The sequence below is a fragment of the Emys orbicularis genome, chromosome 2, assembly GCF_028017835.1.
Source record: "Emys orbicularis isolate rEmyOrb1 chromosome 2, rEmyOrb1.hap1, whole genome shotgun sequence".
Taxonomy (NCBI): Eukaryota; Metazoa; Chordata; order Testudines; family Emydidae; genus Emys; species Emys orbicularis.
In genome coordinates, this window is record NC_088684.1 from 7,438,321 (window position 1) to 7,454,587 (window position 16,267).

Genomic DNA, 16,267 nt, shown 5'->3' on the forward strand with positions numbered 1-16,267 from the left:
ACAGTATTCCAGGTGAGGTCTTACCAGAGCCTTGTGCAATGGCATTAATACGTCACTGTCTCTGCTGGAAATGCCTCTCCTGATACATCCTAGAATCACATTTGCTTTTTCACCATCATATCACATTGCTGGCTCAGTCATCTTCTGATCGAGCCGCACACTCAAGTCTTCATCCTCCTCTGTCGCTTCCACATGGTGAACCCCCAGCTTGTAGCAGAAATTCTTAATGTTAGACCTTAAGTGCATGACCTTACATTGTACTATTTCTGTCACTAGCCTGGGACTCAGAAGACCTGGGTTCAGTTACCTGCTCTGCCGCAGACTTCCCATGTGATCTTGGGCAAATCACTTAGTCTCTCTGTGCCTCAGTTCCCCATCTGTACAATGGGGATAACAGTCCTGCCCTGCCTCACAGAGGAGTTGTGAGGATAAGTAAATTAAGGATCATGAGGTGCCCAGATACTGCAGTAATGTGGGTTATAAGTAAGGCTACGCTTCGGCAGAGGTATTTTTAGTGAAAGTCACAGACAGGACGTGGGAAATAAACAAATCACGAAAACGTAGACAGGACCGGCATTAGGGGGTAGCAGTCAGGGCAGTTGCCTGGGGATCCCCGCCACAGGGGGCCCTGTGAAGGTAAGTTACAGGTGGCGGGGCTGAATTAGTGGAATTTTGAGGAAGTCACAGAGGGCTCATAAAATCGCAGAATCCGTGACTGATTTTAGCCTTAGTATAAGTAAGGCTACGAGTCTGTCACAGATTCCATGACTTTACTGGACCGCTGTGACTTCTTCAGCTTCAGCGTGCCACAGCAGCGGGGCTGGAGCAGCTGTCAGCCCCCCCCGCCCAGGAGCAGCAGCCTGGGGCCAGGTCGGCCCGCAGAGCCTTCTGCCGGCACAGTGGCCCAGGGCTGGTGGTCCCGGTAGTCAGCCCCCACCACCAGAGCAGTGGCCGGGTCAGCCCCCAGGGCTCGTCAGCAGCAGCTCAGGGCCCAGGGTCAGCGGTCAGCCCCTGCTGCAGGAGCAGCGGCCCGAGGCTGCCACTGCTGGGTTGCCCCCAGGACTGATGATCAGCCCACGCCGCCAGAGCAATGGAGTAGCAGCCGGGGCTGGAGCAGTGGCAGGTGTGGGGTCCCATTTTTAGTCCCCCTAACACCCCTCCCCCCAGTGTCTTTAGTAAAAGTCACAGACAGATCGTGGGGTTCTGTGATTTTTTTGTTTATTGCCGTGACTTGTCTTTGACTTTTACTAAAAATACCTGTGACAAATTCTTGGTTATAAGTATCTAGATGGAAGTGTTGTCTCGTAGTTAGAAGAGGGGTCTGTGTTGTGAGTCCTAGCTTCTGTTCCCAGCTCTGTCACTCTGTGCTGCAGTTTTACTCAGCCGAAAACGTACCTACTTCATGGGGATGTTGAGGCCTAATTCATGTTTGTAACGTGTATTGAGATCCTCAACTGAAAGACACTAGAGCAGTGTGAGGAACTGTGTTTATTGTTAGAGGTCTATCAGTTATGCTTTTTTTATTGGTTCGTGCCTTTTGACTCCTGTACTCAGTTTCTTTTTCACTGTAGCTTCTCTTGTCTGGCTTCTCGGAGCTGAATCTCCCTTTTGGCTTTAGGGCTATTGCAGTTTCGTTCCTGGGGGCCAACTGTACTGGAGGCTGGTTCTGCCACAAGGTCTAGGAATCTCTGTGCAGGAATGCGGCTCCGCTGTTGGATGAGATCTGCAACTTGACAGGGAACTGGAGTGCAAATGGGAGTCGATTAGTTCTTGTTTTTTTTTTTTTTTTTCTTGAGGCAGAGATAAATTGCACAGCTCTCCGTTTGTGTGCCTTTGCGCCAGTCGGAAAAGGGCAGTAAGTGGCTTCCTGGAATGCCATGGATTCCATTGCCCACACTAACGGCAGCAGTAATTTTGCCTGGTGTCTTGAAGCTTAAAAGAAAAAAACGTGCAGCAGCTGCCTGCGGCCAAAGTCCAAGTGGAGGTGTGGAGACTCTGCTCTTCCTGCAGGCTGATTGAAATGAAGTGCTGCAGTGCCGGCAGCTGAGCGGATTCACTGCAACAGACTTCGCCTTCTGCTGCAGGCTTTGGTAGCTGGTGCCATAAATAAATTGCAATGAATAATTCCTACAGAAACTGCTCTTTTGGACCTTCGATACACCTAGGCTAGGTAATTCATAGATATCTCCAGACTTGTATCTTTCCAAAACGGGGCACATGTGTTATCCCCATTATACGCACAGGCAAACTGAGGCACCAAGCAGGCGTCTTTCTTGCCTGAGGTTACACATCGAGTCGCTGGGAATAGAACCCCAGGTCTGCTGACTCCCCGCCTCCTGCCCCAGCTGCTTGGACCCAGGGCCGGCTCCAGGCACCAGCCCACCAAGCATGTGCTTGGGGCGGCACCTGGAGGGGGGCGGCGCGGCGCTCCGGCTCGAGAGCGGGGCCGCGACTGGGCTCGCCGCCCTCCTCCCAGCACTCCGGCCGCCGGGGAGAGCGGAGCCTCGGCCGGGCTCGCCGCCCTCCCCCCGGCGCTCCGGCCGCTGGGGAGAGCGGAGCCCCGGCCGGGCTCGCCGCTCTCCCCCCGGCGCTCTGGCCGCCGGGGAGAGCCGGGCCCCGGCCGGGCTCGCCGCCCTCCTCCCGGCGCTCCAGCCGCCAGCGGAGCCGCGGCGGGCTCACCGCCCTCCCCCCGGCGCTCTGGCCGGTCGGGGAGAGCGGGCCTGCGGCCGGGCTCGGCGCCCTCCCCTGCCGTGCTCCCCACCGGGGGCGGGGGGGGGCGGCGGGAGGCTTTTTTGCTTGGGGCGGCAAAAAAGCCAGAGCCGGCCCTGCTTGGACCACGCTGCTGGTGTATGTACTTGGGGGGTGTCTGGGTTTTTATGATACCCTTCAGCCAAACATGCATCTTAAGTGCAGACACAGCTACTTGGCTCCCAGTTCCTGCCTTTTCTCATGCTGCAGGCACCATTTCCAGTGAAGGGCTCCCAACTGAGCAGGGACAGGAAAACCATTGTTGTATGGTCCTTGTCACCCTCTCAGCAGGGAATCTACTGTCACAGCCATCAGCCCCATCTGCAGCCATCAGCTTCTCCATCCACTGTCCTTCTTCCTGGCCTCACCACCACAAGCAAGGAGAAGGGGCTGCCATTTCCAGTTCTGCTCCCTGGGAGTAGGGGAGCCAGCACTACTTCTCCTGCTGCTCCTTCCCCTGTTTGCTGCTTCTGCCACTTCCTGGCTACCTACCAACCCTGCCTTAGCACGTTGGTCCTTATTTCTTTGGGCCATCAGGTTCCCAGGGCCTCCAGGGTAAGTCATGTGTGGCCCTTCGAGTCCTGGGAGCCCTTTGAAATAATCTAAGGCTTCTGGGGCAGAGGTGGGTGCGTGTTGCAGAGGCAAGGAGGAGATGAAGGAGGAGATTTAGGCTTGCAGCTGCCAGAACTGTATTGAATTCAGTCTATTGCTGCTGGATGCAGCATCTTTTTACAGGCAAGGAGAAATAACTCTGGCTGCAGTTTTTGTACTGGAGGCCCAGGAGATTATGATATGGCCATAAACTGTCTCTCTAGAGCTTGTCAAGCCTGCAGTGTGACGGATGGACTCCTGTCCAGCTCTGTAGCGAAAATGCTGCAGAAGGCAATGGCTAATTTCCTTTGCTAACACTCCCCTGCACTCGCCTTCCATCTGAGGATCTCAAAGCACAGTGCACACGGTAAAGAATGAAGTCTCCCAACCCCCGACGAGTGGTGTTATGCTCATTTAAGGCACAGAAAGGGGAGGTGATTTACCCAAAGTCACACAGCGGGTCGGTGGAAAGGCCAGGGACATAACTCAGGAGACCTGACCACCCCCCTCGCCCCCCGGTGCTCTACTCTCACTAGTGGTGGACAAGGTTACTAGGAAAGCTCTGGGCTTTTTTTCCTTTGCAGGGTCTTTTAGGCAATGCTTGTGGACTTTAGCCAACTGTTCTTTCTTTGTGTCCTTTTTCAGCCTTAAGAGAAAATCTGCATTCACCGCTCCGTAGAAAATGTCTTATGGTTCCATTGATGGGAGCGGATTCGGAAGCCGGAACCCCTTTGGAGGCCCATCGAGACAAGGATATCAGCCCCTAGGTAAAGTATTGATTGCGTGCTATAATTTACCCTTCATGACTAAGCCGGGGAAGGCAGTTTTAATTGCTAATGTATAACAAGGCTGATGGATCTCAGTAGCCAAACTCTACACTATATGGTAGATCATTTTGTGTGGTGATTAGGCACAAGGACGTCAAGTTAAAGATCTCTTCTAGCCCCTCTTCTCTGACTTCAGTACTGAGAGCCAGACAGAAGATGTGAGTTGCTTTCCAAGTGGTCTCACAACACGTCAGAAAATATCAAGACATGTCATGCAATAAGTCATAGGAATGTAGCATTGCCTGGGCAAATTATATTGTTGGCCCATAGTCCCTCCAGTAGCCAGTACCTGATGCTTCAGAAGAAAACATACATCCCACCACTGCGTACCTAGTTACTATGCAGTGCTATGTAGTGGGTGTAGGTACGTGATTGTTCCCTGACCAGCATGCTGCCCCCTCAAAGTACATGATTTAATTGTTCAATCTTTTAGGGCTATCTTGTGCAATCCTTATGTTGAGGATCAGTTATGCAAATAGTCCTGACTTCAGTGGGGCTGCTCGCATGAGTAATTACTGTCCAACAAGAGTAAGGGCTTGTCTACGTTGCTGGGTAACACGTGCTACTGGGGTGTGATTTCCAAAGCGCACAAATATGTTGCACATTAATTGACCGGTGCAGACCTTGCTGGTGCACTAAAGGTTCCTTAGTGCACTTAAAATGATAGATTAATAGAGCTGAAGGCCAGAAAGACCAGCAGATCATCTAGTCTGACCTCTGGTCTCTCCCGGGCCATCAGCACCACCCAGCACCCGCACACTAAACCCAATAACAGAAATTAGACCAAAGTATTACAGCCCACAGGAGACAAGACTATTATGTGCCACAGGCAGAGCTAGGAAGGACAGAGGTGCACCGGTATTTGAGGCCCCTGCAGTGGCAGGACAATGATGAAGTGAGATATATCCAGATAATCCTGGCAAGAGACCTGCACTCTCATGCTGTAGAGGAAGGTGAAAAACCCACAAGGTCACTGTCAGTTTGACCTAGGGGAAAATTTATTTCCCTATCCCACATATGGTGATCGGTTAGATCCTGACCATATGAGCAAGAACCAGCCAGCCAGCCAAGCACCTGCGAGAGAGAGAATGCTCAGTGTCACCTCACAGCCCTGGTCCACCCTGTCCAGTGTCTCATCACTCGCCATCTGCATCCCTGATGCTTCAACGAAAGGGGACCAAAAACTCACCCTGAATACATTGCAGGAGAGCAGGGGAGAAATCTCTTCCTGACCCTTGCAGGTTGACCGTCTGAATCCTTGAAACATGAGCTTTTAGTAATATAAGACACAAACAGGAAGTGATCCCCAGAGCTGTGTGCTGAGCTCTGTCTCCTATCATCACAAGCAGTCTTGTGATACAATGGCACTCATGAATTTGGCCAGCTCTCACTGATTAAGTTGTTTGGACTCATGGCTCCTATTGGGAAGCTGTTCCAGAACCTCACCCCTCTGATAGTTAGAAATCTTCTTCTAATTTCCAACCTGAATTTATTCCTGGCAGTTTATCCCCATTTGTGCTTGTGCAAGCATTGTCCTTCAGTTTAAATAGCTCTTCACTCTCCCTGGTGTTTACCCCCATGATGTATTTATGGAGAACAAACATATCCCCTCTCAGCCTTCTTTTTGCTAGGCTAAACAAGCCTAGCTTTTCCAGTCTCCTCTCATAAAATAGGCCCTCCATTCCCCTGATCATCCTAGTAGCACTTCCCACCACCTGTTCCAGTTTGAATTCATCTTTCTTGAACAGTAACATACTGCTATTCCAATTAAAGTGCAGCACGTTAGTGTGCTTTAGAAATCACATCATGATAGCGCGCATTGCTGTACTGTGTAGACAAGCCCTTAAGGATTGCACAGTTGGGCTCTTAATTTGCACTGCTACTGATGTTGACAGTGGTCTCAATCTTATTTAGCTCCAGAGACAATATTTAATTCAGTAATATCTTGCAACAGTGAGTTCCCCAGGTTGGCTTGTGGTCTAGGTGAAGAAATATTTTTGTGATTCTGTAGTTCCAGCTCTGTAATATCATTGGATGTCTGCCTTGTTCTAATATAATAGGATGTGTGGGGAATGCTGGGGGCTGATCAGTTTTCACCGTGTCCTCAGTCTTGGGGCGTGATCGAGTTACTGTGTTGCATGTTATGATGCTTGCTTTTGCATGTTGCATGGTGGCTCATTCTGTTGGGTTTGATTCATGTATCGGTCATCGAACTAGTGCATATAACGTGACTAGCACGGGCGCGAATTTCGTGTACGGCATTGTTTGCCATATAAGTTCAGCTGGGGTCTTTTGCTTGCAGTGTTTTTAGAGGCATTTGCGGGGACTGGAGATAGAGCATTTCACTGGCAGACATAGGATTCTGTTCCTGTCTTCCAGGTGTATTTACAATTGGAATGATGTGCAGAGGGAAGCTGGGCATGATGCGTTCACTGTGGGTACTTTAACTCACGGGGATGCTGCATCTAATCTGTGCAGTGTGTTATTACATTACAGCAATGGGAACAGAGAGTCACTCGGTAAATACATGCAAACCCAGAAATAACATTTAGCAAATGGCAGCACTTTTTTTTTTTTAACCAAAGCTCAGAAATAGTCTCCCTGTCCTCCCACCCCCTTCTTTCCTGGGGGGCTTTGGAAATGATAAAGTAAAAAGAGGCAAAGCATCCAGATGTCAACCTGTATGTTTTAAATGGCCTCTAATGCACAGTGCGAGGCGGCGCTTTATAAAAGCAAACTCATAATACAACTATCATAACACAAAGGGCAGCTAATGACTGCGACCTCGTGCTTTAGCTTTCTGAAAGAGTTTGTTCTTGTGCCTGCCCTCCTCTGAGGCAGACAGTTATAGGAAATGTTGCTCCCGATAGGGTATTGCGGGGCGGGGCAGGAGGGGAGTGGTGGACTCTGTTCTGCTCAGATACCACGGTAATGAGTGAGCTGTGGAAACCTGGAGAGAGCAGTGGGCAGGAGCATGGGTGGTCTACAGCATTACTGATGGCAAGGCTGGTTTCTCTCCACTCACAATGAGGGGGAGCTGATTCCTTGGTGCATTCCCATGTGTGCAGAGTGGGGTATCCTAGTGGATAGTCCACCTGGTGGTCCTAGAGCAGGGGTGGCCAACCTGAGCCTGAGAAGGAGCCAGAATTTACCAATGTACATTGCCAAAGAGCCACAGTAATACGTCAGCAGCCCCCAATCAGCTCCCCCGCCCCCAGCACCTCTCACTCACAGGATCAGTCCTCCCCCTCCCTCCCCGCACCTCCCGATCAGCTCTTTCATGGTGTGCAGGCTTTTTGGAGTTTTAAAGTCTACATATTTTATTCTAGGGACGACATCAGTTTAAAAATCATCCATATTAAACCAGCGAATTGTCTTTCCTTCTGCTTTGGTCACCTATATATAATTAGTGACAGAGGGGTTTTATAAACCCCATTTGCTTGTCACAGTTTGTGCTGGTTGATTTAGTGTGAAATTCACCCCTGCGCAGAGGGCCAGCATGAAGCCTATGCGCCATGGTAAAGGCTTTGTGCTAGCACTTTGCAAATGGGCTGCAAATGTTCCAGAAGGAATGTTTCCTTGTGTCCAATCAGGTGTTGCCACGAGAAGGGAAATAAAAAATGGAAATGTTTCTGTTGGGTTTTGGTTTTCTTATGAGTTTTGGCTTTTTTTTTTTTTTTTTAAACAGAATTTTAAGTCCTGAGCCAAATTCAAGTTGTCAGTTATAAGCAATTGCTCCTGGAAGGATTAACTCTCTGGAAGTGAAGCAGAATGGGGTATTCTGGGACGCCAAAGAACAGTGACAGCAGAAGCCCGGAACGCAGGGCTAGGTTAGTGTAGAGTCTTTGTAAGGTGTTATCTGGTGCACAAAGCTTTGACACCGAGTCCATCCCTTCTGCTGTCCTCAGGCTGTGTTCATGTACAGATCAAAGAAGACTGTCAGGTTTATTTTTCAGGCAAGTGCAAGTGAATCTTCCAGTTGCTCAGGAATCAACGTACTTGGTTGGCTTTTGAAAATCAAGGGATTGCCTGTCTCTCTGGCTTGTTGATTCCTTCTTCTCTCCTGGGCCTTGTAGCTTGTTCAGTGCTACATAGGTGCTTTCTAAAATTTAAGAATGGGAGCAGGAAGAGCCTTGGTCTCGTTTGTTAAGCACAAACCCCTGAGCCAGGAGTCTTGGGTTCTGTTACTGCCTTTGTTTCCTCATCTGTATAAGTGGACATCACCAGCCTATCTGAGAGGGATGTTGCCTTGGTTTGGTCATGTCTGTTGAGCAGTTTGCCCTCTTACTGTGCCTTCCATGTGAGAATTCCAAATGATTATTCTTTGTACTACAATAAGTATTAATAATTACTTTGCAACTCTCCTTGTTTTTGGCTGTCCAAGGGAGTGTGTGTTTGGGGGAGGGGAGGGCAGAAAGGGGTATAAGTAGAAGTTAATAAGATGAGACTGGGGGCCCTATTGCTCGGGGACATCTGGACAAGGACTGGCCGGCGCACTAGAAGATGCAGCGGGGGGCAGTTCTGTACTAGCTGCAGAGCGGGTGGGTTGGCCTGGAGAACCTTTTTGTCTTCTTTGCATCTCATCTCTGGGCTTCAGTGTCATTTGAGCCTCTGCCGTGTTCTTTGCCCTTTAATCCTGACAGAGTGAGTGACACCTGTGGGCTGTCTTTCATTGTAGGATTCCCAAATATTGTCGTTAATTAAATGTCAAGGGAGGCTGATTTGGAAACCCGTATTCTGCCTCCACTCTCCCCTGAGACGGATTACTGAGTTAATGAGAAAACCTGCTCAGTGTAGAAACCCAACAGTGGGGTCAGAATAAAGGGGTATGGCCTCCTTTCGTCTCCGACATAAATCTGTTTGCCGGGTGAATATAATCCTTGACGGATATATGTGTGTTCTTGAAAACAATGTTCTTTACTCTATATTTAACAAATCGGTGCCAGCACCCCCTTATTCAGTAACAACCCAACAATGACAAACCAAGGTGTGCAGCCTGGTAGTTGTTAGGGGGCTTTTCCTTTACCCCCTCCCCTGGTTTTTGTCACGTAGACAGAAAGTAGAAGACTGGAAATCCGAAGTGCAGGCAATGCAATGTTTATTGGGGTTAGTTTTAAGCAAGCATATCCATAGGTCTCATGCTACTGAGCCTTGTTTCCCAGTGTCCTGTCCACCCCCCTCCTTAGCAGGCATACATTTACCTGTAGTGCATGCCTTTGGTCCCACCTAGTACAATTTATGGTCGTGTTTTGTTATGGTGGGCAGACCCTCTCAGCGGTCCAGAGGCCTGGGCTACTTCCAGCTTTTGAGGCCCCTAGCCATAATAAAAATTAAAAAAACGACGACACATGAAAACAAAATAAGGCACCCAAAAAAGAGTGAGACGCAATTTGAATATTTTTTAATTTAATAAACGCTTTTCTAGCCTTTTTCTCTGCAAATGCACTAATTATTGAGGAAAAATCTAGCTTTCATGCAATGTCACAGTTGATATTAAGCATGGCGAGCCCGTTCAAACGCTCTTGTCCCATAGTTGAACGGTGATAGTTCTTTACCTGCTTCAACACATTGAAGCTGCGTTCACCTGAAGCCACTGATGCAGGCAAACTGACAAAAATACACAATGCAATTGTGATATTAGGAAACACCCCAGAGAGTCCAAGTTCGAGTATTTCTTGAAGCAATTCCTTTGAGCTTTGAGGTTGAGGCCCAGGCCAAATGGCCCTCCTGGCCCCCCCCCCCCCCACACTGATTGGCCCTGTTGGAGGGTCGGGAGTCTGGGTTCTTCATCTCCCCTCTTTTGTATTCCATGGGAGGGGTAAGGAGTGAGGTTTATTTCAGTCAGGGACAGGCATTTCTTTGGCCTTAGTGTTTCTTATACCACCTCCCCCTTGCCCCTCCCGACTGTTGCTTGACCTTGCCTTGAGATAGGAGTTGAGGCAGTCTTCAAGTGTATGCTCGTATATTATTCTCCCACCATACCCAGTAACACTTTAGTTGTTCTTATATGTTCCCATTGTACTAACAAACCCATCTGGCTAGGCAGAAGCAACACAAAGTGTCTTTATTCTTTGTTCACACATATTAGTAAGAATATAAAAGTATCAAAACTCAAGTGGGCAAACAAGACCGCAAATTCTATCTCCAGCGAATATACAGACCGGAATCCTACATTATCACTAACACTTCTAACAGCAGTGATGTGCAAACAACAAAACAGAACCATGAATTGTGAGACCCTATTCTTATGGGCCTGACCATGCAATAACAAGCCAGTGTGGTGCAGCGCTCTCAGGTAGCGCTACCATAACAAACTAATGTGCCTGGCATGATAATCATATGCCAAGAAACTATTGTGTCCAGCCCAGAGCTGTGGATGTTGAGACCCTATAACAAGATATACACCATGAAGGAAGAAGAGCATTCAGGAAGAAATGTTTATCTTCCAAGAGTTTATTTTGGAGATCAATGAAAGGGGCAACCAAAAAAAAAAGTGTTGAAAAAGTCCCTTGCCCAGTTGTATTTCCAGTACATCTTGGCTTCTTTTCCTCTGTGCTAGATCCTCATGTACTCACCTAGCAAGAGAAGATACATTACTTGGAAGTGAGGAAAAAGCCTTCTTGAGCTGACGCGATGACGAATGGAATTATAATGATTAGAATGTTGCTGCTCATGGAAAAAATCTGATGACAGGGTCTTGGATTGCACAGGCTTTGCCCTTTTTTAGCCAATCTATTTAGAAAGATTTATGGATTCCTTTTGCTATAATTTTGGAAAGGATCTCGGACCCAAATTTATGGAGGTTTTGGGGCCCAAAAATATCTTTGTTGGAGAAAAAAAAAAGCAAAATAAAAATGTTCAGATTATTCAGAGCAGTTTCCATTTATGACATATAGCACCTTTTATCCGGAAGGATCCCAGCATGCTTTACAAAGTATACTCACACATGATATTACTGAAATGCAGCCACTTCTGGGGTGGAGGATGGCAACAAACTGAGGCAGAGCATGCGGAGTAATAATGACATATCTTTGGCTAATACGCTGGGACATATTCCTGTTCTCTTATAAACTGCCCACACAGAACAGACAGGGTCCTTATTTCTAAGGTCTCATCCCAAAGACTCAGATGAAACTGAATTTCCAAAAGTGCACTTTCGTGTATGTCCAACTTGCAATTGTGCACCAGAGTTTGCACACAAAAGTCAAAGGTGGTGTGGATGTGCACTAGTGAAGATTCACTGTTAAAATGTGCAGAACTCAGCTTCTCTGCCTGGAAAGGGTGAAAGACTGAAATGATCCTGGCGGGATAGGAATTTTTTCAAACAGGAGGTGTGTCATCTGCCTGCAGTACACATGGAAGAAATGAAACATTGTTACAGTGAAGTTGAAATAAAGCCCTGAATTGTTAAAGTGTGAGTGTATGCCCTGCTGTAGTGAACCCATTCTTCCAGGGTTACTGTTCAGTGGGGAAAAATGAACAGAGATTCACTGCATATAAAAATACATAGAGGTCAAAATAATGCAAATGGCATCAGTTAAAATGCCACAAGCCAGGTAATTCTTAAAGGTGCTTCTCTGGTCTTCACTTAACTTACTGTGCCGTGGTAATTTTAAGGTGGGTTAGGATGAGCGAGAGTGATTTTACATTGCAATAGTTAGGTGTAGTAGAGGGGCAAAGGAGCCATTTGGATTAGTGGTTAATTCTCAGGAATTGAATACCGTGTCACAAAGCAGATAGGTAATGGTCTCTCACCTGTATAGTTTTAGTCCAGCCATGCCTGGAGTTTATGTTCGCTTCTGGGCACCCGTGTTACTGCAAAGTTCAGAGAAAAGTAGTAAATAAACTTTAGTGAGATGGAAAATTAGCTTCTCTTTCCTTTCAAGTGCTCATCTATGTATAGTGTAAAATCCTAATTCCATAGGTGGCTTTACCCATTTACTATTATTTATTATTATCCAACTGCCTAGTCATGGACCAGGATCCTGTTGGCCTATGTGCTGTACAAACACTGAACAAAGAGAGGTCCCTGCCCCAAAGAGTTTACAATCCAAGTAAAAGATGACACAACAGGTGCATATAGACAGATGGGAGCACCAGGGAACGGGACAACATTTATCAGCTTGATAGGGAGTGGTCTCAGCACACCAGCTGCCTAATTGTTGACAAGTTTTTTGTAGGCATCACGGCAAGGAAGAGTTTAAGGCAGATTTTGAAGGAGGAAAATGAGTTAGTTTTATAGGTGTTGTGACAGACCCAGACCAGTGGGGTACAGGAGTCTGGTAGAGGGCAAATATACTGGTCACTGGATGAGTAGTTTTCTGTTGCCTGCGTGACCAGAGCAGGGGCTGCACTAGAGTAATCAGGAACCTGCTAGAACCAATTAAAACAGGCAGGATAATTAAGACACCTGGAGCCAATTAAAAAACTGCTAGAATCAATTAGGACAGGCTAGCTAATCAGGGCACCTGAGGTTAAAAAGGACCTCACTTCAGTTTGTGGTGTGCATGTGAGGAGCTGGGAGCAAGAGGTACTAGGAGCTGAGAGTGAGAAGACATACTGCTGGAAGACTGAGGAGTACAAGCATTATCAAACACCAGGAGAAAGGTCCTGTGGTGAGGATAAAGAAGGTGTTGGGAGGAGGCTATGGGGAAGTAGCCCAGGGAGTCTAGACAGCTGCAGTCCACAGGGCCCTGGGCTGGAACCCGGAGTAGAGGGTGGGCCCGGGTTCCCCCCAAACCTCCCAACTCCTGATCAGACACAGGAGGAATTGACCTGGACTGTGGCTTCTGCCAGAGGGGAAGGTCTCTGGGCTGTTTCCCGACCCACATAGTGAATCTGTGAGGCGAGAAAATCCGCCAATAAGTGCAGGACCCACCAAGGTAGAGGAGGAACTTTGTCACAGTGTTTACAGGGAGTTTCTCCTAAGCAAGTTAAAATGTGCGTCTTCTAATACAGACTCTTTACTACATAGTAACATATGTCACACTCTCTGTACGTTGGGTTCCTTCCAGTAGTTCCACTGGTTTGGATAGTTCTTGGCTCCAGAATAGTTCACTATCAACTGGGGAAGCAGATAGCATCTTTCAAAGTAGTAGGGCTTCCAGTGAGCCCTGCACATCTGGGCAGACAGCACGTGCAAGACTTTTAAAAGCATTTGCTGTCAGCAACTCAAACCGGGTTTTCACATGCATGCATCTGCTTGCAAATCAGGGTGCAGCAGAATTTGGGTGCCCTCATGTTTTTGCAGATACACTTTTGGAAATTCTTTCCCTATAATGTTAAAATGTTTTTATTAAAAAAAAAATTTTGTGTGTGTTTTAATGACAAATTGGTTATAATTTAGGAAGAAAAAATGTATCAAATCTTTCAGACTGTAGAGAAGCAGTTGATTAGAATAGGACACTGGGGCTCTGGGGTTCTATTTCACACACTGCCACAGACTACTGGCAAGAACCTTGGCTGGTTATTTAATTTCCTCTGTCAAATGAGATTAATACTTACTTGACATTGTAAAGCACCATGAGATCCTTGGATAGACGGTCCTGGGCAAGGCTGGTAAGACTTGTACTCATAAAATAATAGATTTCATGAGCCTGAGAAAAGGAAGGAGTGACAGAAACAGAATAAGAATAATGGACTTTAAAAAGCAGACTTTAACAAAATCGGAGAACTGGTAGATAAGGTCCCATAGGAAGAAAATCTAAGGGATAAAGAGGTTCAGGAGAGCTGGCAGTTTCTCAAGGAGACAGTATTAAAGTACAACTGCAAAATATTCCTATGCAAAAGAAAGACAGGAAGAATATTGAGAGGCCAATATGGCTCCAATTGGAGCTTTTTAATGACCCGCAAATCAAAAAGGAATTCTACAAAAAGTGGTAACATGGACTAATTGCTAGTGAGGGGTACAAAAGAAAAGAAAAGGGGTACAGGCACATAGGGACAAAATCAGAAAGGCCAAGGTACAAACGAGTTACATTTAGCAAGGCGCATAAAAGGCAATAAGAAGAGGTTCATCAAATACATTTGGAGCAAGATGACAGAAAATGTAGCTCTTCTACTTAGCAGGGAAGGAGAGCGAATAACCGATGACATCGAGAAAGCTGAGGGGGAAGCCAAAATAGGGAAAGAACAGGTTAAAGAATATTTAGATAAGTTGAATGTATTCAAGTCGTCAGGGCCTGATAAAATTTATCCTAGGGTACTTAAGGAACTAGTTGAAGCAATCTTGAAACAGTTAGCAATTATCTTTGAGAACTCATGGAGGATAGGTGGGCTCCCATATGACTGGAGAAGGACAAACATAATACATATTTTAAAAAGGGGAAATTATAGAACAGTCAGCTTAACTTTGATACCTGGAAAGATACTGAAACAAATTATTAAACAATTAAGTGCCTAGAGGATAATAGGTAATAAGTAATAGTCAGCATGGATTTGCCAAGAACAAATTATGCCAAACCAGCCTAATTTCCTCCTTTGACAGGGTTACTGACCTAGTGGATAGGGAGGAAGCAGTAGACATGATGTATCTTGATTTTTAGAAAGGCTTTTGATCCAGTCCCACATGACATTCTCATAAGCAAACTAAGGAAATGCGGTCTAGATGAAATTACTATAAGGTGGGTGCACAACTGGTTGAAAGTCTGAACTCAAAGAGTAGTTATCAGTGGTTCTCTTTCAACTGGTATATCTTGGGTCCAACGGGGTCAGTCCTGGGTCCGGTACTAGTCAGTATTTTCATTAATGACTTGGATAATGGAGTGGAGAGTGTGGTTACCAAATTTGTTGATGTTGCCAAGCTGGGAGGTGTTGCGAGCACTTTGGAGGACAGGATTAGAATTCAGAATGACCTTGACAAATTGGAGAATTAGTCTGAAATGAACCAGATAAAAGTCAATAAAGACAGTGCCGAGTACTTCAATTAGGAAGGAAAAGTCAAATGCAGAATTACAAAATGGGGAATAACAGGCGAGGGGGTAGTATTACTGAAAACGGATCAGAGGGTTATAGTGGATCACAACTTGAATATGAGTTAGCAGTGTGATGCAGTTGTGAAAAAGGCTAATCTCATTCTGGGGCATATTAACAGGAGTGCCAGATATGAGAGACAGGAAATAACTGTCCCACTCTACTTGACGCTGGTGAGGCCTCAGCTGGAGTACTGTGTTCAACTCCAGGTGTTGCACTTTAGGATAGATGTGGATAAACTGGAGAGAGTCCATTAGAGAGCAAGAAAAAGATAAAAAGGTTTATAAACCCTCACCTCTGAGGAAAGGTTAAAAAAACGGGGCATATTTAATTTTGAGAAGACTGAAGGGGGACATAACAGTCTTCATATCCGTTAAGGTCTGTTAAGGGGGGAGGGATAGCTCAGAGGGGGGAGCATTGGCCTGCTAAACCCAGGGTTGTGAGTTCAATCCTTGAGGGGGCCACTTAGGGATCTAGGGTAAAATCAGTACTTGGTCCTGCTAGTGAAGGAAGGGGGCTGGACTCGATGACCTTTCAAGGTCCCTTCCAGTTCTAGGAGATAGGAGATCTCCATTTATTATTATTATTATTATTATAATAAGGAGAATGGTAACCAATTGTTCTCCAGGTCTGCTGAAGGTAAGACAAAAATAATGGGCTTAATTTGCAGCCAGGGAGATTTAGGTTAGATCTTAGGAAAAACTTTCTAATTTAAAGGTGGTTAAACTCTGGAATAGGCTTCCCAGGGAGGCTGTGGAGTCCCCAACATTGGAGGTTTTTAAGAACAGGTTGGACAAACACCTGCCAGGGATGGTCAGAGTTTATTTGGTCCTGCCTCAGAGCAGGGGCTGGACTCGATGACTCTCAAGATCCCTTCCACCCTGACATTTCTCGATTCTGTATTTCTATTTAAATATTATTATTACTGCAGCATATTATTTCATTGAGAGCCTAAGAAGCTATTGGATTGACAGCTTATACCTTCCATGGGCCAGATATCTGTTCCCAGTTACACTGATTGCAGTGTGAACTGCGTAACCTACGGCAGAATTTGGTCCTGACGTAATAGTGAGAGTACACAAAGCACTTGTTGCCTGACACACCTCATTGGAACTGCAGGTGCTTTGGAC

At 46.5% G+C, this 16,267-nt stretch overlaps 1 protein-coding gene across 2 annotated transcripts in view; it reads left to right on the forward strand.

Moving 5' to 3' along the window:
- TSNARE1 (t-SNARE domain containing 1) overlaps positions 1 to 16,267 on the forward strand; it is a 706,722-nt gene that overhangs the window by 184,756 nt on the left and 505,699 nt on the right. For both annotated transcript variants that reach the window (XM_065399459.1, XM_065399458.1), the window contains exon 3: positions 3,985 to 4,106. In XM_065399459.1, coding sequence (XP_065255531.1) covers positions 4,022 to 4,106 — 85 coding nt within the window. In that variant the 5' untranslated portion in view covers positions 3,985 to 4,021. The remainder of the gene's footprint in view (positions 1 to 3,984; positions 4,107 to 16,267) is intronic.